Source organism: Pelodiscus sinensis, chromosome 10 (assembly GCF_052426305.1).
Source record: "Pelodiscus sinensis isolate ZL-2025 chromosome 10, ASM5242630v1, whole genome shotgun sequence".
Lineage (NCBI taxonomy): Eukaryota > Metazoa > Chordata > Testudines > Trionychidae > Pelodiscus > Pelodiscus sinensis.
The window spans coordinates 28,971,600-28,994,610 of record NC_143061.1 but is presented as its reverse complement, the minus strand read 5'-3'; the positions used below and the strand labels follow the sequence as shown (position 1 = coordinate 28,994,610).

Genomic DNA, 23,011 nt, shown 5'->3' with positions numbered 1-23,011 from the left:
TTATGTCTTGCAAAACCCCAAAAGTTCTTGGGCCTTGACTCTGCTCGAGTCAAAGTTATTCAGTAAAAACGATCAAAAGCTCTTTTTGAAAAACAACCAACAAATTGACAACTTTTTGATGCAAAGATTTGGTGCTGGCTAGGTAATCTTTGCCACCAACTCATGATTCCTAATATCTTTGAACCTCACAGCAAATTAGAATCATAATTCTACGTGACCACAATTCAGAAGATTTATACCACCATATTAGTGGCAGGTCTTTGAACAGTTCTAATCTTTGCTGCTTTTTCAGTGAAAATACATTTTGATTTCCCATGGTCTAGGATTACTCCCCTTCACGGGTTTATAATGGGAGTGAGATTATTTGTTAATTTCATGGCAACTGTCCTTCAGTGCTCATCTTTGGTGACCAAAAAAAAGCACTCTTGAGATTAAGCGAAGAGAACTATTTAATTCAGCCTATTTTTCACTACTTCTCTATCAGTACTAAGGAAGGAAGGAACAAGCAGCTAGTATATATGTGTACAGCTGTCATCAGGAAGTGATTGATTCATCACAAAACTGTCAGTTATGTGGTGGCTGATGCTTTTTTTAAAGTTCTTCCCTATTGATTAATATTTTGTCAACTGGGGTAAAATCTTCAGTCAGATCTTGGGGAGAATACTGACCATGCTCTGATTGTCAAGAGTGTGCATGACCTATGGGTTAATTCAATAGATGGGTTGAGGGAAGGTGTGTTGCTTTGTTAGAATATAGGGAGGGTCTCTATTATGGGGCTTTTTATGTGCAGTGGAGCAATACATATTTTGTCAGTAATAAAGATTGTATGGCATTTCACTGAGGTGAGGTACTAGGATGGTGTTACATGATAGCAGCTGCTCTACACTGTTTTCTGTATCCAACAGATTTTCTGTTGTCACAGCTAAGAGGCATTAATTTCTATTTTGCAATCTAGGATCCCTGTTGAAAGGGCTCGCAGAGCTCAGGTTATGGGCATGGGAACCAGTGGCAGCAAAACCAGCCAGTGTGTAAAGGACCTTGAGGAGTAACATTGAGGGGCTTCTGCTCCATGCATATGTCCAAATCTGTGAGGCTAGGCCCAGCATTTCACAGAAATACTCAGGTTCTGCGGTGGTTTTAGAGGTTGTGCTCGGACTTTTGTACCTACCTTAACACCTCTCTTAGAAAGACGAATCAATTAGGCATGTAAGCTTTTGAGGTTTATTTGGCCCAGGGAATCTTCTCTGGTGCAGAATGTCTAAGTGGCCATTTCCTGTTTTAAAGGGGCTATCTCCTGAATTACAGGAGGCAGGTACTTGGGAAGACTATTTTCTATTTGTGCTCCCTTCATTCTAAATTCTTATACAGATTTATGCACTTCTTTTAAAAAACTGAAATTTTTAGAAGCTGAACATGTGGTAAAAAGGACATTATACCAACCTTGAGTGTTTTCATAAGCATGTTTTATTGCTTTGTAATTTTTAAACAAAGATGAATAGGAACCGTATTGTCCATTTAGAGAACATTAGTAAATCATTTTGTATTTCTCCTACTGCCCTGGGAAAAGATCTCCATTGGAAAAGAATAGAATGTCATATTATTAAAAATAGCAAAACTCTTATTTTCTGTGAAATATTTATAAAATAACTACAAAATATTCATACATATCAGGCAATTTAAATCACAATAAACTTTCCTCTTTTTTGTTCTTAAATATTTTTGCATTGTGCTTGCCATGCTTATTATAGTGATACAAGAGGGACAATAAGAAACTAATATAAAAAAGTCCATTCTTTACTGAAGATTTTTCAGATACATTTTTAGCAAGTAGTTCACTTATGACTAAAAAAGTGCCTTATTATTTTTTAATTGACTTCTATTTTGGTCACTGAGTAAATTCATGCTAGTTCACAATGCAATTTTTTTCCCCAAATGTGTTCTCTGTGTGTGTTCAGCATTGTACATTGATTATTATAAATGTATTTGGATTTACCTACATGCTTCATGGCTGCTTTTGATTAAATTTCTTCCACAAATAAACTCAGTTCAGATGGAGACTTTTAATAATTGTTCAGTCTGTATTTCTCATTTCAAACAACTTGAATATATGTTGTTGTGAAATCGCTGCCAAACTGATTCTGAGCTGTGCACTTGTACATGCCAGAATCTGAAGATTTTGGATTTTGAATGACTAATGTCCCTTGGGGATGAAGTAGTTCACTTCCAGATGATCTGCTTTTACTAGTTGGGGAAAGCACAGAGTGGTCAGGCAGCTCCCATGTGATTTCTGGTTTTGGTATTCCCAGTGCCATACAGTGGAGCTGAACTGCTGCTCCAGTCATAGTGCGTATGCTCTGTGGTGGTCTATTTGTAATCCGTGGGGGATAAGCTAAAGTCACTACAGGAACAGTTATAGATGACTCTCCAGCATTGTTCTGAGCCTTGCACATGTAGTTTCCTCTGTCATGAATCGTTGCTTCTTGGATAACTAAAGTACCATTTTCAAGTAATATGTATTTCCCAGTAATCTGAGGCCGATCTAGCACAAAACCACTTGGTACTGTCCATATAATGTTTGGCTTCGGGCTTCCATCAGAGAGACAATGGAGGGATAATGATTCCCCAGTGATTCTCTTTATTAGTCCTCTTGAATTAGTAAGAATAATGGGCTTCTGGACAACTTCTAGGATGATCAGCTTTTCAATGTAGCCCACTTTATTCCTAGCTGCACAGCGATACCTCCCTGCATCATCTCTGGAAGGATCAGAAATGATGAGGGTACCATTACTGCCGATGCGATGCTGGGAAATTCTGGCTCCACTGGAAATTCGTGTGCCATTGGGTAATATCCAAATGATATCAGGAGGTGGATTTCCATCCACTGAACAATTTAATATGATGGTTTTTCCTGCTTTTGCTATTATTTTTTCATTGAATGGATTTTTGAACATTGGTCGTCTTAGCATTTCTAATACCTCCAACTGCACTACCAATATGCTTTCTCCTCCATCGTTACGTACCACACATATAAAATCTGCTGTGTCTGAAGGCCTTACATTCCTAATTTCAAGGGTCCCATTTTTGTGTACTGTTATTCGGCTCCCATAGTATGGAGCTGTTAGGAAAATATTGTCAGGCATTATCCACATAATTTGAGGGGAAGGTGTCCCTTCTGCCATGCAATCTATTTGCTTTTTTGAGTGCCTTATTGCTGTTGTTTTAATGACAGTTTTGTTCGTATATAAACCATTTATCAGGGGTGGTTTAGAAACAACATCCAGTTTATAAAGTTTTGTGTCATCCCCTCCAAGATTACGGGCAACACATACATACTCCCCAGCATCCAATAGTTTCACTTTACTGACTGACAGCGAACCATTAATATGCAGTAAATATCTGTCAGTTGAAGCTGAAATCATGTCACTGGAAGGTAGCAACCAAAATATTTTTGGCTTGGGTTCGCCAACAACCTCGCAGTCAAACACTGCATTATCCCCAGCTTTTACCTTAGCATGTGTCTTGTAATTTTGCATTATACGAGGTGCAGCTGCTATAACTGTAATGTGTACCTTCATTTCATCTTTTCCCAGTGTGTTTTGAGCGTAACAGGTGTAATCTCCCTCTTCAGCTTTTCCAACCTTGTTGAAATACAGAGTTCCATTGTCAAAAAGAATGTACTTCTGAGACCTGTGTCCGCTGTCATCAGCTTGCATCACGTTATTAATCATGGTGCCATCTGGCAAGCTCCAGGAGATCTCTGGCTCAGGTGACCCAGAGGCTTTGCAGTCCATCTTGAAGTCCTTCCCATATGGTACCTGTTTTTTAAAATACTGTTTTTGGTCAATCTTTGCTGGTTTCATTGTCACACTGACTTTCATCAGTATCAGGTCATCTCCAATTCGATTTCTTGCTACACATAAATAGTCACCTGCATCCTTTTCTGTGACTGCCTCAATAAACAAGGATCCATTAGGATAAACATGGATTCGACTGCCCATTCTAGAAGAAAAAAAAGAATTAATAGGTAGCCACATGATGAAGAACCCTAAGCCCTGGTAAGTGACATGAAGATGCATAGACTGAACTGGGTGAATGTGCTATGGTGGCTTTCTTCTATATCTTAAATCTGTGCCTGTCTTATGCTGTAGGTACATGTACATAATTTTAAGGAAACAAAAATATTAATATCAATATTTTTCTCCAACAGACCCATTTTTGTCAGGACCCATTTATCCCCTGCTTGACCAATGAAATCCACTTCAATCCCCCCACAAAAAAGGTTGGGAAAATATGTATTGCTATGCACCATGAAAGTCAGAAAATTTGGGTACTTTCAGAACAACAGGGAAAGAGAGATCCAGAATTTGTAGACAGGTTTTCAACCAAAAAGCAATCCTCTGACCTATGTTAGCTGTGCACAGCACACTTAGAGCTCTCCTTTACACTGTCTCCTTCCTGGAGCAGTTGTGCATATTGACATTTTCTGCCTGCATTTGTGTTAGAACAGCCTGATGGCTGCTCCAGCACCAAGGGGTTGAAAACAACCCAGGATCAGCATGGCATTAAAGGGCATCCTGACCTACTTTGTTTCCTTAGGATGACTGCAGCAAGTGGAATACATGGTATAGCAGCCACTGCAAGACCATCCTTATAGTGAGATGATTTCTCTTGTCTGGTTAAACTGAATTTAGAGCCACTCTATGCCAGCAGCATGACACTTAGGATGTGTCTACACAGCACCCTAAACTTAAAATAAGATACACAATTTGTGCTATGCAAATTGCATATCTTATTTTGATTGTATTTTGAAATTACGTGCTATTTCGAGACATCCCTTAACCCCTGTGGAATGAGGGCTATGCTGGAATAGTGTGCCCGCTATTTTGAAAAATATTTCAAAATAACAGTCATGTTTCAAAGACATGGGGTAGCTATTTTGGGATACCTCTGCTGTCTACACGTACCTTAGTTAGAACATAATGCACCAAATAATGTGGTGCTTGGAGTCTGATTCTGATCTCGCACTAATGTTTGCAATGATGTAATTCTAATGACTTCAGTGGCAAAGCTTTGGCATCTCAGTGGCGCAAGTGAGTAAAATTAGGCCCCCAGGCAAGCATTCTTTCCATTATTTTGCTCTTATTTAAACTTGGGAGGCGGAGTGGAGCCATACTCAGTTATTTATGTCTGATAGTGAATGTATAAAATAATATGGATAAACATTCATTAAATGAACATTGAAGATCAAATATCCAATCTTTTCGATATATTCATATTAAAGTTTCATGTAATTAATTTTAAATTGGAAACCATTTATTACAGCTCCCTATTTAATACATGCTTACTTGGCTATCAGTTGTAAAGTGAGAGTTGTATATTTCTCTTTCCCAGTGTGCATTTTTCGTACAGAAGGGCGAGTGGCAAATTCAGACACTTGACAATTGCATAAGAAAATCTTCACCTACAGCAGGGGAGGGCAAAACATGGCCTTTGGACCACATCTGGCCTGCCAAGCCATAGACTGCAGTCCATGGGAGCCTGCATGAAGTACCCCTCCCACTTTGGACAAGCAGTGTCCAGACTCAGCCATACACAGCCACTGCAGGGGCATGGAAGGCAGGGATCCTGGCAGAGGAACCAGCTGGACTTCTGGCTGTTAGCCACCCAAGTAAACATCTCCAGGCCAGAGCCTGCCACTAGCACCACAACTCCTCCCTCTCCCCAATTCTCTGCCCCCCTCCTGCACTCCTCACCTATGTAACCCAAACCCTCTGCACCCCTGGTCCTGTACCCTTCCCAGACCCTGTACTCCCTCCTGCACTTCTGCCCCAAGTCACAACCCCCTCCTTTACTAAAACTCCCTCCCAAATCCCACATCCCTTCCTGCATCCAATCCTTTACCCTAAGCTCCATCCCAGATCTCACACCTCCTCCATTAGTATGATGGAAGTGCGTGGCCCTTGACCACTTACCAAATCCTTGGAGTGCCCCCCTTCCATCAAAATGTATTTACCACCCTGATTTACACTGTGTGATCATGCCTTTTTTTAAATTAGGGTGTGCTTTTGTTGCACGCTATATTGAAAACTTTGTTTTTCCTCTTCATTTCTCACATTTCAGCCTTTCAGACAACCTCTTCTGCTCTAAAGAAAAAATTAGGCTAAATTATAAACGTGCTACACACCAAAATTTGAGGACCACAGTTCATCTGAAACTGGGGTTAGCTGTTCCATGGTCACAGAACCTAGGCACTCTGTAATACCAAAGTACTATTTCTGTCAAGTGCCTAAGCTCTACCGCATCAAATGACTTTTTCAATTTTACAATATAACTGAAAACTATGGAAATGCAATTATTGCAATTATTTGACATCTTCAGTAGACTTAGCCTTTCCTCAGCCAACCTTTTGGATCTCAACCAGCCTCTCTTTGGGAGGAATTCTAAAATTATTGGTTTTAGAATTATAGAAGTTGTTCATATAATGAGAAATGTAATCAACTTGAACTTTTTGTTGGGAAGTAAGGTTCAGTCTGGAGTTGTAAGATGAACACCCCCATGTCCTTTGTCCAATAACTAGAGCCCAGAAAACAGGAGAAGCAGAGTTTCTCGCTCCTCTTTAGTGGCTGGCTTTAATAAAAAAGAATCTTAATTTCTAGCAGCCTATAAAAGGAGAAGATACTACAGCTTTTCTGGCATGCAGAATATAGATAGAAAGCCAAGGCTCTCTTGCACTGCAAGCAAGTAATGGCACTTGGAGACTAGCAGTAACTTATACTTGCTGGAATTGCTCCTGGTCTACTGATTTTCAGAAATAATAATTAAATGCAAGGTTCCATCTACGCTTAACCTGAGCACATCCCTTTGTTTCTTCCATGCACCCGTAGTACAGGCTATACCTAAAGCTCATCCACCATGTTCTTCTCCACTAGCAGCGGAATGCCAAATCTGGCCATTAAAATAAGTAATAATAAAATGAGTACTCACAGCAAGTATGTTGTGTGTGTGAACTTAGTAGCCATTGCAATAAACTGCAAACTTATTGAAATCAACTCAGCATCAGCAGATTTATTTGGTTTTTTTTTTAATAAAAGTAAACTGTCATTATTGAATTGGGCCTTTTAAACTGCTATTTACCATTTGAAACAATAATACTAACATTAATGTTTACCCTGCAATATAAAATGTGAAGCCAAATTAGCCAGTATCATGGCTGTGTAATAAATTTATTCCCAGCTTTCAGTAATTGGACTATAAACTCACGGGATTTTGCTTTTAATACAGTAAATGAAGTTTTATAGATTTTTTTCTGTAGGGATATTTTCAATGTATAAGTTAAAAAATGAATACTTTAGTAATGCCCATCTCTCATCAGGCAAATGGCTAGAAAGAGGTGTATGCACATAGTCAAAACAAACTGTGCTAATCACTCTTAGTTGCTTTCATTCCCTAACAGGTTAGGATATAAGACATGGCAACTCAACCATAAAATACAGAAGTTAAAGCACCTGTCAGAGGTTGCCGGAGTTATCAAAACCCTGGTTTTATAATTGATGGTTTTGTAAGTGTTCCCACTATATTCAGAATAAAATATATTCACTAGATCCTGTTTGCAGATAAACTAGTAACTGTGTTCATATTTTTCATATTTTTAGCAACTTTGGAATTTTACAACGAAAACTTATTTTGTAACTGTTAAACTTTCTCAACTTGTGCTCCATGAAATTTAGATTTTATTGTGCAGAAACTGTTTTACATGATTTCTTGATGAATAAGCTCTTTATTTTTATAAAAATAAAGTGATAGTTGTTACTAGTTAAATATTTATCTGCTATCCAACTGTGTCAATTTGAGCAATCACTGCTTGGCACTACATTCACAAACTATCATTGTCATTGCTAAAATGTTTTATTTCAATAAGCAATCTTACAAAGCAAAATTACTATTGTCATGTACACCAGATTTATAGTAAGTTTATTGCGTTTTTCTGCAGCCATTGTGACATGAGATGCCATTAATCTAATTGATTTATGTTAAATCTCTTCTGCAGTACATATGGCATATAAAAGCTTTAGCAAAGTAAAATCCTCAAGCTTAGCTTAGTCCAACATATATATCTTGTGTAGTGTCAATTTTATATTAACATCTGAATCTCATTCAACTGACATGCATATGTTGGTGATTTGGCTTTAAATCAGAACAGAATGAAATGATCTAATTTCAGCTACTGCTTGAATAAATTGCAATTTCACTGATTTAGTTAGGCTGCACCCCCTTATGCCTGGGCTGAATTTGGGCCATTAGTATTAGAAATACACTAATAAAATTACATTTTCTGTCACCAGAGATGACTTATTTTTGTCACGTTAAAAACAAGTTTGGCATCAGTTAAGCAGTTATATTACGTTAAGTATTTGTTTGGCAAGACCTTGAGTAAGAATTCTTTCAATGATTTGTGGTCTGCAGTGTTAAACCAGCAGAAATGCAAAACAAGAGCTCAGTCACAAAGACATGTTCCTACCTGTGCCATTGGTCAACAACTGCTTTGGAAGGCAACCTCCAGATTATTCTTGGCTTTGGCTCCCCAGTAGCTGAACAGTTCAGAAGCAACCTGTCCCCAAAATTCAACTGAGTCATTTTCAGAGATGTAGTTGCTATTCTGGGAATTGTATCTCTCTGCTCCACTGTGAGATTTACCACCCTTCTCTCTGACCCAGTGGAGCTGGTAGCTATGCATTCATAATTACCACTGTCCGAAGGAGCTATGTTTCTTATGTAGAGGGTTCCATTGGAAAACAGGAACAGCTTGGCATTTACAAAATGCAAAGGCTTCACTACTGTTCCATCAAAGAGGACCCAGTGAACACTGGGATGAGGGTTTCCTTTTGCTGTGCAGGGGAGTTTCAAACTTTCACCCATAATTCCAGCAATGTGTTGTCTCTTCTCTTCCAAAATAATGGGAGGTGCCACAATCACCTGTAGTTTTACTGTCAGCGTATCGGCACCAGCTGGATTACTAGCCATGCACGTGTAAAGTCCTCGGTCGTAAACAGTAGCTGCCTTGATTATTAAAGTGCCATCTGGTTGCACAGATGCTTGCTTGCTTCCTGGAGAAGATTCTGAGACATGTGTTTTGTTTGCTAGAATCCATGAAATAGTAGGGTTGGGCCTACCTTCAGCTCTACACTTCACAGCCACAGGCTTTCCAGAATGAATGGTGATCACTTTTGACCTGCCCTCTAGGATCCTCGGGGGATATGCCACCACAGACAAAGTGACCAGGAGCCGATCTGAGCCATGCTGGTTGGCTGCAATACACAGGTACTGTCCGCGGTCCTGAATGTTCACATTCTGGATGGAGAGGGTTCCATTAGCAAATACTTCAAACCTGTTGTCACGCTTGCTTTTTGACACATCAATCCCTAATTTAACAAAAACAGAATTGATTATTATTCATACAAAACCATTATTACTTTGATTTTTATTTAATACAATAATATTTGCAAGCAAAAACCCACATCCATCCAGGTGCCTGGGCTTGTAGTCTGCACTCATCACAGTGGTATCTGAGCACACTTTCTTTGTCCTAGCCTGCTTTCCTTAAAAGGGGTAACAAATAGCAACAGGAATGAAAGGAATAGTAGTGCATGTGTTTATGTATATTGTGAAGGATGTCTTAAGGGACCAACAAGCATCAATTACACACTGGATGGGACACTCCAATAAAGGGGAAGCAGAATTGCTCATCAGTGAAGCACAATATTTTATTACAGGTGGATTCTTAATAATAAGCATGGTCTTTATAAGCATCACTACAATTATGTGATTGTCCACAGATGCTAAACATAGTTAAACATTGTTAAATACAGATTGACCTTTTTTCCTTTTCTCTTTTTTTCTTGAAGGGTCATTTTGTAAATGTATCCTGAAGCGTCTTACTCTGTGCAGTGCTGGGCTATTATTACATGTCAGCCAAATGTACTATTCATCTTTTTGCTTTATGCCTGGTGTCCCACCTAAAGCATGGCACTATCCCAGCATGGTGCACCTGGCATCTGTCTTATTTCTAATATATACTAGAGGATAACATTTTAAAGAAGGCTTATAAAAAACTTACCTGATGACACTTTAGTCCAGTGAATCGTGGGAAGGGGATTACCAGTTGCTTCACAAGGGATGAAGGCATCTGAATTAGCCAAGACGGTAAAAGCAGCCAGTTTTCCTCCAACTATTCTAGGCTTTTCCAATCTATTTCTATATAAGGAGTCCAGGGCTATGCGATTATTGTTCTTTTCTTGATCTGCAGTCTTGTCTGACCAGCTTTTGACAGAATTGTCCTTGTCCTTTCCCCATGCAGGAGTAGACGGAGAGGAGCTCTGTGGTGATTTTAATATAGTCAGAGTATTTGCTGTTAATGTTTTGCCTATTTCTGAAACTTCAGGAGATAGTTTATGCCAAAACTTGTTTTCCCACAGGGGAGATAAGGTCATTTGTAAGGTACTTGTGCGGGGTGTCTCTGTTGTTTGAGATGCTAATGGAGTAGAATGATGTATGCTGGGTTTGATCACATAGGTAGTTACAGCAGGAGATTTGGTCCTGAGCTCAGCTCTGTCAGGAAATGTTGCCTTTGCTGTGTATTTCTGCTGAATAACTTTCTGTCCCACTTTCTGATGTGGTTTTTCACTTACCATGGTGATAGTTTTCGTTGGTTGAACAGACACTGATTCAGATGTTACAAAGGATGGGGCAGGTAATATTGTTGTGGTTTTGAAAGGCTTCAAATAAGGTGGCACAGCTGGGATTGCAATGGCCAGTTTTTCTGTTATGAGAACATCAGATGGTAGCTCAACATGTTGAGCGTTCTCAACTGTTGTAATTCTTGTTAATGCTTGTGGTGGTGTTTGTGTTGCTGTTGCAGGTGAACCTTTAGATACATCTTTTGTGCTAAGAATCTGCGGCTGAGGCACAGTTGCAATTGGGATTGAACTTGTGCTCTCATAAAGAGATTCAGTGGGCATGGGGATGGTGGGCTTAGTTAAAGACTTAGCAGTTGTCATGATGTACAAGCCTGTATTTGCTGACATAGCAGTGGTGGTGCTACTGCTTGTAGTAGTAGTGCTTTGTGAAGTCATAATCTTCTGCGGCTTTTTCCTTCTTTGCTCTCTCTTCCTTCCAGGTCTGAATGCTTTGATTTTAGTCATTTTAGTTTCAGTGTGAGTAACATATCTAAATGATGGTACTGTTTTTGTTGCATTCATTTCTTTGTTTATAACAGTTACTTGTTTAGAAAAATAGGCTGGAGATGGCAGTTTTGTAGTCGTAAAAGAGAGGCTGGGAGTAAATTTCTCTGACATACTGTTGTCATGATTGATAGGCTTAGCTAGGGATAAGAGGTCATCAGCTTGATTCACTTTCACTGATATAGTTGTTAAATGTAAAGGAGAAACTCTATCCTTGGATAGTGTGGCAGTAGTTTTAGGAAGCATGATGGGTATTGCTGTTGGTGGCACTGTACTTGTTTGTCTTCTGGGTAACTTCTTCTTTTGAATGTGTGTCTTTCCAAAGAGATGGTGCCAAGGATTTTTTCCTCTTAAATTTCTGGAAGAAGTTTCAGTGGTTGGGGAAACAGATTTAACATCTGAGGGTGTCTTGCTATCTGAAGAAGTTGTAATTTCCATAGATACATTAGGGGTCTGTTTTGCGGTTGCAGGGAGTCCGACACTAAAAGATAGGATTCTGTCAGTGTATGTTTGCAATGGTGCATTGGCCTCTTGTTCTCTTTGCAGGGTACCCTGTGTGTTTTCATGATAGAAAGGCACGACTGTGGGAATTCTTTTTTCTCCTTCTGCAGTGGGTCTGTTTTTCTCTTCATCCAGGAATGCTGTGGTTTGACTTGTAGGCTGCTGGGATGTGAGTTCTGGTATAACTGCTTTCAAAGATGGGGCTATATGTGTTTTGGGGCTAAGCAGATCAAGAGAACTTTGGGAAGGTGTTGTGAGATGAAAACATGATAGACATTTTGTGTATAGCTCTATAGCTGAAAGCAGAGTTGTACTTTCTCTATTGGATTCTTGTCTCACAAAATTATACCTATGACCTCTGATAACTGGAATTCGATCTGGTCTAACAATTCGTCTCCTACCAGAAATTTTCCTTCGTCTTCCAAATCTTTGTCTTGACTGTGGTGTATTAGTTGTGGCATCTCTAATTATCTGAATCTGTTGATGAGTAATATTAGTTGACCATGGTTGTAATTTAGGAGTTGTTACTTTTTGAGTACTGTGAAAATAAAGGTGACCAAATTCATTGTTTGGCTCACTGGCTGTCACCATAGAAAACTGATTATTTGATTTAGTTGAAGTCTTATAAATAGAATCAGTAAATAAATTGGGTTTTTCAACTGTGTTCTGGGAGGTTACAAGGTTGGTGATTGTTGGTGTTGTAGATCTGACTTGTAAATACTGATTACTTTGCCCAAAAGATACCAATCTGTGTTCAGCATTAAAGTCTTTTGCTGTACTGTTCACTAAACTAGATGATGTTAATGGCTGTATAATAGTTAATGATGTTTGATTTAATTCAGAAGTTTCTAGTGAGTTTGGTCTTGTGATTGCAGGTTTGGTCTTGGATCTTATAGACTGCATAATCCAGGGACTAACTGTTGTAGCTACTGCCTCAGTAACTATGACAGAAGCTGTTTTAGACTTGGTATTTCTTGATGTAGCATCAGGCTCTCCAGTCACAACAATTGCTGAAACTTTTTTCAAAGTAGGTATAGTAGGTGTTTCAGATGGTAGTGTCATAAATTCCTCTTCTGGGGGTATATGGTCGCCAGATGTTTCTTCCTTATTCCCAAACATCTTAGAGGACAGATGGTCTGGTGGTGTAGGTGATTTTATTGCAGCGTTTTCTTGCTTTTCTGGCAAAGTGGAATTCTTCTTTGTTTTTTCCAAAAATGCTGCCCAGTGCTGTGGGTCAATTCTCCTAGCTGTGGAAGTAAATTTTCTTCTGTGTCCCCTAAACCGTCTGTTTATTTTGTCTCCATTGTGTCTGTAAGTCATCTCTCTGTAGTTATTCCATATTGGTTGATTTCTAGATGCAGAATCAGTAGGTGCTTTAACTGTTACTGAAGTCTGCACAATAGCTAATGGATACTTACGCTTTGTAACAGCTTGAAGAGCCTCATGACCAGATCCATCTCTCTCTTCATTTTCTTCTGGGGCTGTCATTTGTTCTTGTGAAGCAGCCTCATTCACTTTACCCAGTACTTGGAAAATCAAAAAATCAATACCATATTGATTGGCTGCTACACATCTAAAATAGCCACTATCTCGTTCTGTCATCTCTTGTATTTTTAGTGTACTGTTGTGGAAAATATATTTGTTTTGTACAGAATGATGAAGAACTGTGTGGTCAGGTAGGATCCAACTAACAGATGCATCTGGAACTCCAACAGACTGACAGGGAAGGTAGAGTGTGTCACCAATGAATGCCAAGAGCTGAGCCCCATTAATGTGGTCATGTTCCACAGAAGGATCAATCACTGTGATCCTAAATGTTAGGACATCTGCACTGTTATAATTTGTAGCTATGCAGTGATAAACCCCAGTGTCAAAACTATCAGCTGTCTGTAGTGTGAATTTTCCACTTTTAGCAATTAGAATTCTCCCATCTTCGCTAATATATGGCGCTCTAACTTTGCTCCCATCGGCTAGTATCCATTCAATGGTAGGAGAAGGCTCTCCCAATGCCTGGCAGTCCAGTTCCATGGTTCTACCCACTAAAATGGAGTGTTCTGTTCTTGTTTTATTATCTCTTGAAATTAGGGCCCAGCTGTGTCTCAACTGTTTTTCATCACCACGGGGCAAGACAATTTGAGCATCAGTTACATATTGAATATGTAGTGTGCTGAGTGTGGTTGCCATTCTGTCTAATTTTAATGCCACCTGATCTTGGAGCAGCCAAGAAGGTTCAGCTCTCACTTCACTCTCTACATTGGTAAAAACATCTTCATTTTCAGAGTACATCTGTTTATACTTGTAACTGGTGTAAGGCACTTTGGTCAGTAAGAGATTCCTTTCAAGTTTCAGGGGAGAGTCACTGTATAGGGCCAATATGCTCCATAGCTGTTGAATGTATTCATAATTAATACTACACACCAGAAATGTTGAAAATGATACTTTGAGGACTGTATTATAACCATCTTTATCAAAGGAGATTGGGGACATTTTTGTGGGATTTTGAACATTGCAAACTAAGTCAGCTTGATTTCCTGTTTGGTCTGTTATATTCAACATTATGGTTCCAATAGGAGCTATAAAATCTTCAGGAGAGATGGAAATGAAGTCCCCTTCATCTGGCACAGTGATGTTTTTCAATTTCAGGGAGGGGTCTATGATTGGCCTACTACAGGCTAAAGCTGCAGATGCGATGTTAACTAAATGTTTGCCTTTAGAATGTCTTGGATTGGCACAAACTGGACATTGCTGGGCACTTGAAGAACTTCTGTCTTTCTTGCACTTTATAATATCTAGGGGGAGGAAAAAATAATGTAAGTTTTTGTGATACTAGTTCTAATACTATAAGAATGACTTGTATTTTGCTGAAAGATCTTTCCTTGAATAAAGGGTTAAAAAATACTGACAATAGTGATTTTTTTTAATGATCACCAAGCTTAATTTTAACTGTTTCCTATTCCATTAGTGAAACTTTCATCATGATCAGCATTGCTATCACAGCTAATTAGCATGCCACAGCATTGCCTTGGGAAGCATGTAGATCTAGCAAGAGCTGTAGGAGGCATTGTTGTATTGTACCCAGATCCTGTTTGGGGAACAAAAAGAAGACACTCCTTGATCCCTCTTCTTCACTTGTGTGCTTTCCCTCTGGTCAGACACAATATAGCCCTAATTAATTGAGGCTAACCATTGTGAGGTAATTATTACTTTCCTTATTTTAATAACAGCAAGCCCTAGAAAAACAAAGGGACATATCCAAGGTTGCCTTTCTTCTCCTTTAGCCACAAGACAATCCTGTTGTGGTAGTGTGGTAATATCATCTGGCTATGCTTTATCTCAAAGTGTGTCTGAAGAAAGCTGCTAATTTTTGTAAATAATAATTATTATTCCTGAGCCTAAAATTACAAATAATAATATGCTCTAAAAATATAAAAACCAGCAAAATTATTTGCTCTGATAATCACATTGTAAAATACACTGACAATTACACAATTCAATATTGTAGGATAAATCATTCTTGAACATTCAGTCTTTGGCACTGCCAAATTGGCTCTATTTAGAAACAGCTGAACTTAGAAATACATTGGGACCACTAACGACAATTCATCTAGACCACTTATCATTCAGATATTCCCTGTTTGCATGAATGTGCGTGTGAATACCCCTTGCTCATCAACAATAACGGAAATAAATAATTCATTGTTGCTTAAGAGAATAAAATACCATGGCCCCATGGAGTGGCAAGAAATACCTTTTAAGTCGCTGACAAGGAAGTCACAGAAGATCAACAGAAAGTCACAGAATAAAGTGTTAGACTAGTAATGATCAGTCTCTTAGTTTTCATAGTCATTTAATTACCAATTTGCCCCCTAAAAAAGAGACTATTCTAAAGATGCTTCTATCCATCCCTTACTCATTGGTAATCATAATACTTTGCACTTAAATAGTGCAGTTCAACAAAGAATCTCAAAGCATTTTCAAAATTGGCAGTTATTTTCTCCATTTTAATGGTGAGTTACAGAAGTTATGGTGACACATGAATCAATGACAGAGATAGAATCCTGATCTTTAGGCTCACCCTGTACCTATAACCAATAGACAATGATGTAAAGAGTTTAAGGAAAGTCACCAATCTAATAAAAAGGTATAAGAAAATAGAAAATTTTCAGCTCAGACTGTACCTGGCCATTGTTCTGCCCAGTCTACGAACCATTGTAGATTACAATCACAGGACCAGGGGTTTCCATGAAGGTATATACTCTCTAGTTCAGGGAGGTAGGAAAACATTTCTTGTGGTAATGAAGTTAAGAAGTTGTCAGACAGGTATATATGCTTTATGGAGGATGTTTTAAATATCTGGATATAGCGCAAGGTGACAAAAGTGTCTGGATGAAGCTGTTTAAGTAAATTTCCTTCCAGGTGTACCAGCCTGAGGGATGTAAGAAGATAGAAAACTTCTGGGTGCACAAATTCAATTTGATTGTGGTCCATATGCAACCGTACCAAGCTCTTGAGGCCATGGAAAGTGTCCTTCTGAAGTATTCTGACTTTATTATAGCTCATTTTTAAAACCTGTTGGTGGGGAAAAAAGTGATTAAAAAATCTAATAAACTATATTATTTCAGTATTGTTAAATACTCTGTAGTCAACTTTGCATTATTATTACTCTGTTAGGTAAAAGTTAGGGGTCTGAACTAGTTAACCTTGATAGATGATGTTTACCAGTATAAATTAACTGGTACCTGGGAGCAGCCCCCTGCTGGTGGCCTGACGCAGGCAGAGGGCTGCACCAGCCCCGTGGGAATCAGGAGCCGGTGTCCTGTGCAGGGAGGCGGGGAGCAGAAGCCAGCTCCCTGTGCTTAGGACTGCAACCTTAGGACAGCAGAAGCCCCAAGTGCAGGGGCCAGCAGCAGAAGCCAACCCCACTGCACCCCACTTAATTGGTTAACCGGTTAAACGCAAGAGTAATTTGGTTTCTGGAATAGAAGTACCCACACATGGAGTTATTAAAAAATAACAGTTCCTAACTCAATATGTAGACAAGCCCTTACTCTAACTGCTAAAGAACTCCTGAAAAAACAAACGTGCACAAACCCTCAGAGCTCTAGTGTATCCTCCAAGGCTGTTCAATGAAATGCAAAATGCTCTGAAATCTGAGAGAGCCATCCCTAGTGAAATATGCACTAATAAAGCCAGAGACGTTGTAGCAGTCATCCTACATGGCTTCTCATCTGAGAGTCTCTGATTTTAAATTAATAGTCTATAATTTCAAATTAATGTGTGAGTTGCACGCAGTGTTGGTCTGGAGAGGAGTATTTAATTTTGTTCAATTTTCTAATATTTCTGAATATTGCAATTCACTAGCAGCTCCAATGGCAGGACTGCCTCTGAACATGTAATACACATAATAAAAATATGACCTTCCTTTAAAAATATTCTAGAAAATCTCTGCAAAGACTGGCTTGGGTCTGTGTGTAAATGATGGGATGTGCAAATTTAAAATATCTATTGTCGTATGTTGATTATTTCTTACTTAAAATAAAATATTAAAGCACCAAATTCTGTACACCTGTCTTTTATATACTGTTATAACACCAAGGAACTGCTATGGCCATTACTATTAGAATGTAGCATTTTATTTCAGTAGAAAACTTTCTTGGCTGAAGTGAGAGAAAGCCGCAAAACTAGAGCATGCTGGCAGGTGAAAGAAAAATTTGATGGAATAATGATTTAAAATTTATTTAAAAATTATTTAGTCCATCAAATTAACAAGAGAACATTTTTTGGTAGAGAACTTTTCTACCAAAGATGTAATACAAGGAGCTCTGTGGCAAAGCTCTTCCTTTTTGCTTGTTCTGGTATCTGAATCCCTATCTGGGACAGAGAAATTTCCCCTGTGGGTACCGTATTGCAAAATTACATCCACTGGGAAGGGGAAGAACATGATTTCCTCTGAAATATTTTTCTGAATTACCATTAGAAACAGGTCTCCAGACTAGATGGATTATGAGTCTGTTCCTATTGATTTGTACCTTTTGTTGTATCTCTGTAGCAAAACTAAGACAGGGCCATCTTCCAGTTTCGGTTCTTACCTGTAATGCTTTTAAACCTGTGAATGTCTTGTTAGGGATTGTATGGATCTCATTGCTGTGCAACATCAACAACTCCAATTTCTCCAGGCCAGAAAAATCTGTTTCGGTCAGTTTAACCAAGCTGTTGTAACTGTAACAAACATTTCATTCCAGATCTGGGTTTAGTCAGTCAGCTAAAGTTCAAAAGTAAAAAAAACAAAAGAAAACTTTCTTTTGCAAATGCACAACAAGTAGATTTTATTACTGATTTGAAAAGGCAAATTCTTAGCAAGTAAAAATCAAAGATTTTGCTAGTCTGGCACAAAGTGATTCATATGGACTGTATTCAAGTAGGTAGTGGTGATGTCTGCAGTAGATGGTTACAAGAACATGAGAAAAAGGTTGACATTTTGAACTCTTGTGTAGGAGAAAAAGAGAGCTTCAGTGCCAGTAGATGTCTACAATAATGTACTGAATTTTAAATTATTTTTTAAATTATTCATGGCAGGTGAAAGGTAAGATTGCTGGGGTCTTTTTCTACAAATAAAAGGTTCCCCAAGTTGTCCCATCAAAGTGCTTTAACAGTAGATGAAGTCATAACAAGTCATAACTCTTCATGCCAGTTCAGTTACTGCTTTCTGTTGCATTAACTAAAGAGTAGATTAATAGATTCAAAGGCCAGAAGAGATGATTGTGATAATTTTATCTAATACAGGCTGTAGAACTTCCCAAAAATAATTCCTATTCGAAGTAGAATAGCATTTAAAAAAAATCCAATCTTGATTTGATTTAAAAATAGCCAGTCATAAAGAATCCATCACAACAACTGGTAAATGGTTTCATTAGTTAATTACTTTCATCGTTTAAAAGTGTGCCGTATTTCCTGTTTTACTTTTTCTAGCTTCACTTTGTCTAGCTTCAACTTCCAACCATTTGATCTTGTTGTATCATTGTCTGGTAGAGTGAAGAGCCCATTAACAAATTTCTGCTCGCTGTGGAGGTACAGGATGACCCATCCTAAACCAGGACTCTCTGGTCTGGCAACATCTTTGGTTTGACCAAGACCAGAGAGTCCTGGTGGAGAGCTGGCTGCTGGGAGCTCTGTGGGCCAGCAGGGCAGTGGGGCTGCCGGCAGTGAGCAGCTAGCAGGGCCTTGAAGTCCGGTGCACCCCAAATGGGCTGCCTGGAGGGGCCATCAGGGCAGTGGGGCCAGTGGCAGGGGGGCCAGAAATGATCTCTCATAGTCTGGCAAAATCCCTCATCAGGGACTGGTCAGGTCCCGAACAAGCGGGACTAGGAAGGTCCAACTTGTACTTATGGACTGTGATGAAGTCACTCCCTAACCTGCTGTTTGTTAAGCTAAATAGATTGAGTCTATCGTTGTAAGGCATGTTCTCAAATAATTTCACCATATTGACGGCTTTTCAGTTTCGGTTATGATCAGGGATATTGTGATGTGCATGGGCAGCAGGTATAAGTGGCAATGCCTTGTCAAACTGTCTGTCTGGCCTCACCCACACACTACCTCCAGGCCCATCCCCAATTCAGTGCAGCCTCCGGAGATGAGGGAAGCTATCTGAGCTCCCACCCTCTGCTCCGAGGCTGGGGAGACTGGAGCAAAGGGCCACCTACCTGCGTACCCATTCTCCAGGAGGGCCGGGCCTCAGGCTTCAAGCGCTTCCCTTCACAAGGGAAGTAGTTAACAGCACTGGTAGAATTTTTACACTGGTGCTTTACAGCACTGTAAATTGCTATGTTCACTGTGGGGGAGGTTTTTTTCACACTCCTAAGTGAGAAAGTTACACCACAGTAACTTGCCAGTATAGACAGGCCCTTAATTTAATTTTATAGACTCAGTAATTTCAGATAAGTATAAAAACTGAATCTCATACTCCAAAGTGTTTTAAGGTGGTAGCATAAAAGTAGTGGAAAACTCAAGTCCCTGATAGTGGAAAACTGATAGTTATGGAAAAGGGAAAGTGGGTGAAAGTGATAGAAGTCAGAAAACTGCAGCTTTTTATAAAATTGCCTCTTTGAGGACAAGACTACTGTACATAGGGTTTCTAGCTTTGTTTTTGTGTTGTTTTGTGGTGTCTATTCTTGTGTAAATTATGCTTCAAACTGAATACATTTTGCTTTCAATTTGTTTTTATAAGTTATCATTCTTAATTTATTTAACTGGCTTGATAGTGTCTGATACTTTGAATTCTCAATCAGTCTAGGAGAACATTTTTACCAGCTGTCACCGTAACGAATTCTAAATACTGCAAAATAGTAGTTTTTAAAGATGTTTGGAGGTTTAAAATCAATTTTAACCCAAATCCAAAAACTCTAATAACATTTTGCAAGGCAATGGAAGTGAACTGCACAGCATTAACAAAATGCAGATGTTAAACATACCCTAAATTGATGCGCTCCACGTTTTGGGGGATGTGCGGTGGGATGGCTTTGAGGTACCGGAATGTACAGTGTACTTCAGTGGGAACGTAGCAGGCACAGCGCTGGGGGCAGGCACTACTGCTGGGAAGAGTAGCCAGGCAGACACTGAAGAGAAACTCCAGCAAGCAGGGTTTAGCTCTGCCTTTTACTTTCATCCTGCGTGCTAATCCTAAAACAACATCCCTCACAGCAAACATGAACAAATGCAACTCTATAAACAAAACAAAAAAACCACAAGCAGTCATGTTTTGAGATAAGAATCTGGTATCTGAAATCTGGATACTGGTACAACTATGAGAAAGAGGTTTGCTACAAAAACTGTACAGTTTTCCTCACTTTTCAGATCTATGCAATAGCTTGGAATATTTATCATTTAAAAAAATCTTGCACAGTTTCTTACTTTCATTGAGAAGCAAGAGGCAGGTTATTGCTTTACAGGTGTAATAGTAGTAACAATAATAAACCTGACACCCCAATGAGACTATTGTTACAAATATATGATTTTCATTATTTGCAACATTCATAAATATGCTTGTAAACTTCTTGCCAAAGAACACATCAGCTCCTCTTTTGCCAAATAATTACTACAAACAAAATTAACACATTTCAAAGAATTCGTACTAGTTTTAAAATCATGATGTAGAAGCATGACAGATGCCACTCAAGTTTAATCCTGTCCTTTCTAATCTCCCCTCCCATACTCTGCTTCTCCTGAGGGCAAAGATGGGCACAGAGTTTCTCAGATATAGTTGTTCACCAGGAATGTCTATAATCATCTACCAGTTTGGTACTTAAGTCTAGAACCAACAGTTTGTTGGTTCCCTAAACTGAGCTGCATTTGGTAACAGTCCTAACTACAGACAAGTTTATATTGAACTGTCAATTTTCTTTTGTTCAAAAATCTGTGCCCTAAACCTGGGAAATGCTAAGTACCTTCAGGTCTGAGAGCAAATCAACAATGTACTCAGCAACGCTTTAGACCCATAGCCAAGGGACTGTGGGAGTTTGGAGAATCAATAGGTCAAATCTAGTTCCTCATTTCCATAAACCTGGCCAGCTGAATAAGGGAAGCAAAATGTGGTTGCAGAGCGGCCTTTTCACAGCATTTTCTAAATAGTTAATAAGTGAGTCTCAGCCCTTTCAATGTTATTACATAATTTTCCTTTTAAAACAGCTGCTACGTCCAGTGGTGCCTGAAGTGACCAAAGAGAAACTTGCCAAGACAAGTGCCCTAAGGCCCTCCCAGGGGACCATACCTGAGGCTCAGAAGGGTGGGGGGCAGGTTTTCGCCGCCGTCGGTGCCGCTTTCAGTCCCATCGCGCCGGGCGGGCAATGGGGCTAGAAGCAAAGCTAGCGAGACACGCGCCGCAGGAGGAGATCGCCCCAGGCACGGAGCCGGGTGACTTACCTGCCCCCCGTCAGCGAGACGCCGGCCCCCGAGCCGAGTCCAGGTGCATGGCGAGAGCGCCCGGGAAGGCTCCGCAGCGTGGACCCCGCGTGTCCGGAGCCAGCGCCCCCCTCCCTGCGCAGGTGCCAGGGCTCGAGCCGCTTCGGTGGCTGCAGCCCGCGGTGAGCGAGGGGCTCCCGCGCCCCCTCCGCTGTCAGCCGCTCTCTGTCGCCGGCAGCCCCGCCCCCCGGCCCTTGCTGCGCGCTGATTGGAGGAGAGCGGCCCGGCTCCGGCTGGCGGGGAGTCTGTCTTGCGCTGCAGCTGCGGGACCCTGAGCCCAGCGGGCGCCTCTCGCTGCTGATTCTGCCCCGCCTCGTGGGCCGTGGCCTCCTATCGCCTGCGCGCCCCTCTGCCCCGTCTTCACTCCCCTCCCCCCACACCGTGTTCATTGCCCCGGGCACTCCCTCTTGCCTTCCCTCCCCCACCATGGGCATTGCCCCGGGCACCCCCCTCTGCACCTCCCTTCCCCCCCACCATGTCATTGTCTTAAGCACCCCCCCCCCGTCCCTCCCTCCACTCACTGCCTCCTCTGCACCTGCTCCTGCCCCAGCCCCCACCATACTCATCCTTGACCCTTGGCATGGCCCTTCTGCCCCCTTTAATTCCCCCTTCCCCACCATGCTCTTTGCCCCTCCTGAGGGCTTGTGTTGCAGCTCCACAAAGTCTGTTGCCAGCTTTGGTCTAAACATCTCAAAATGTCTCTGCAAAATTGTATTAGTCGTCTTCTCTCTAAAGTGAAGAACCATTGTGTCACCTACTTTTAGCTCTAAATCCCCTGTGGCTCATTAATCTGTCTTTGATCAGCTTTCAGGACCTGACAAACAAATTCAGCATTTCCACATAGCAGATTAGAGTCACTAAGCCACTTGGACTTTACTGATTATTATTCATTTTAGTGGTAGTGATCAGTGGATGCGATCAGCATTAGGCACTGTACAAACACAAAATAAGAGGTGGCATCTGCTATAAATTCTGTATTAATTGTTTTTCTTCTCTTCACATGGTCCACATTTCTGCATTCATGTCTGTTCTCAGCAGTCTTCTCTGGCTTACTTGGAAGGTTTGGTGAGGTTTTGAGAACTTTGCTTCCTTGGCTGCTACTAGAGACCTCTCTGTCCCTTTCCTTGGCCAGCTGAATTCCCTTGTCTGGTGAATGAATGAGCTAAGGAGATGGCTGGAGGAGAGAGAAAGCCTTCAATGTACAGGAAATCAGGCTAGGTACTCAGGATGGTCCCTTCTGGCCTTAAAGTCTGTAAGTCTATGTCAGTTTGGTCAGATAATTTATTTGTGTCTTAATGGTAAGTTTTTAATTGGTGCAA

At 40.3% G+C, this 23,011-nt stretch overlaps 2 protein-coding genes across 3 annotated transcripts in view; one reads left to right on the top strand and one right to left on the bottom strand.

Moving 5' to 3' along the window:
* Positions 1-23,011, top strand: part of MED12L (mediator complex subunit 12L) — a 479,380-nt gene that overhangs the window by 353,658 nt on the left and 102,711 nt on the right. The window lies entirely within an intron of this gene.
* Positions 1,428-21,939, bottom strand: IGSF10 (immunoglobulin superfamily member 10). 2 transcript variants are annotated; one of them, XM_006115948.5, is made up of 7 exons: positions 21,654-21,939; positions 20,207-20,456; positions 17,828-17,957; positions 15,917-16,307; positions 10,115-14,527; positions 8,519-9,419; positions 1,429-3,999 (listed from the first exon to the last, which is right to left on the bottom strand). In XM_006115948.5, exons 2-7 carry the CDS (start codon positions 20,440-20,442, stop codon positions 2,091-2,093), a joined length of 7,980 nt encoding a protein of 2,659 aa, XP_006116010.3. In that variant the 5' UTR covers positions 20,443-20,456; positions 21,654-21,939; the 3' UTR covers positions 1,429-2,090. The 2 variants fall into 2 exon arrangements, with proteins under 2 accessions (XP_006116011.3, XP_006116010.3); XM_006115949.5 differs by lacking the exon at positions 21,654-21,939 and having other exon boundaries at positions 1,428-3,999; positions 17,828-18,000; positions 20,207-20,342.

Coding starts and splice junctions, on each gene's coding strand:
- IGSF10 (XM_006115948.5), bottom strand. CDS start 20,442: ATGTTTGCTGTGAGGGATGTTGTTTTAGGATTAGCACGCAGGATGAAA. Junction 16,308..17,827: donor CAGGTTTAAAAGCATTACAG/GTAAGAACCGAA, acceptor CCCCACCAACAG/GTTTTAAAAATGAGCTATAA. Junction 4,000..8,518: donor GTTGTTGACCAATGGCACAG/GTAGGAACATGT, acceptor TTTTTCTTCTAG/AATGGGCAGTCGAATCCATG.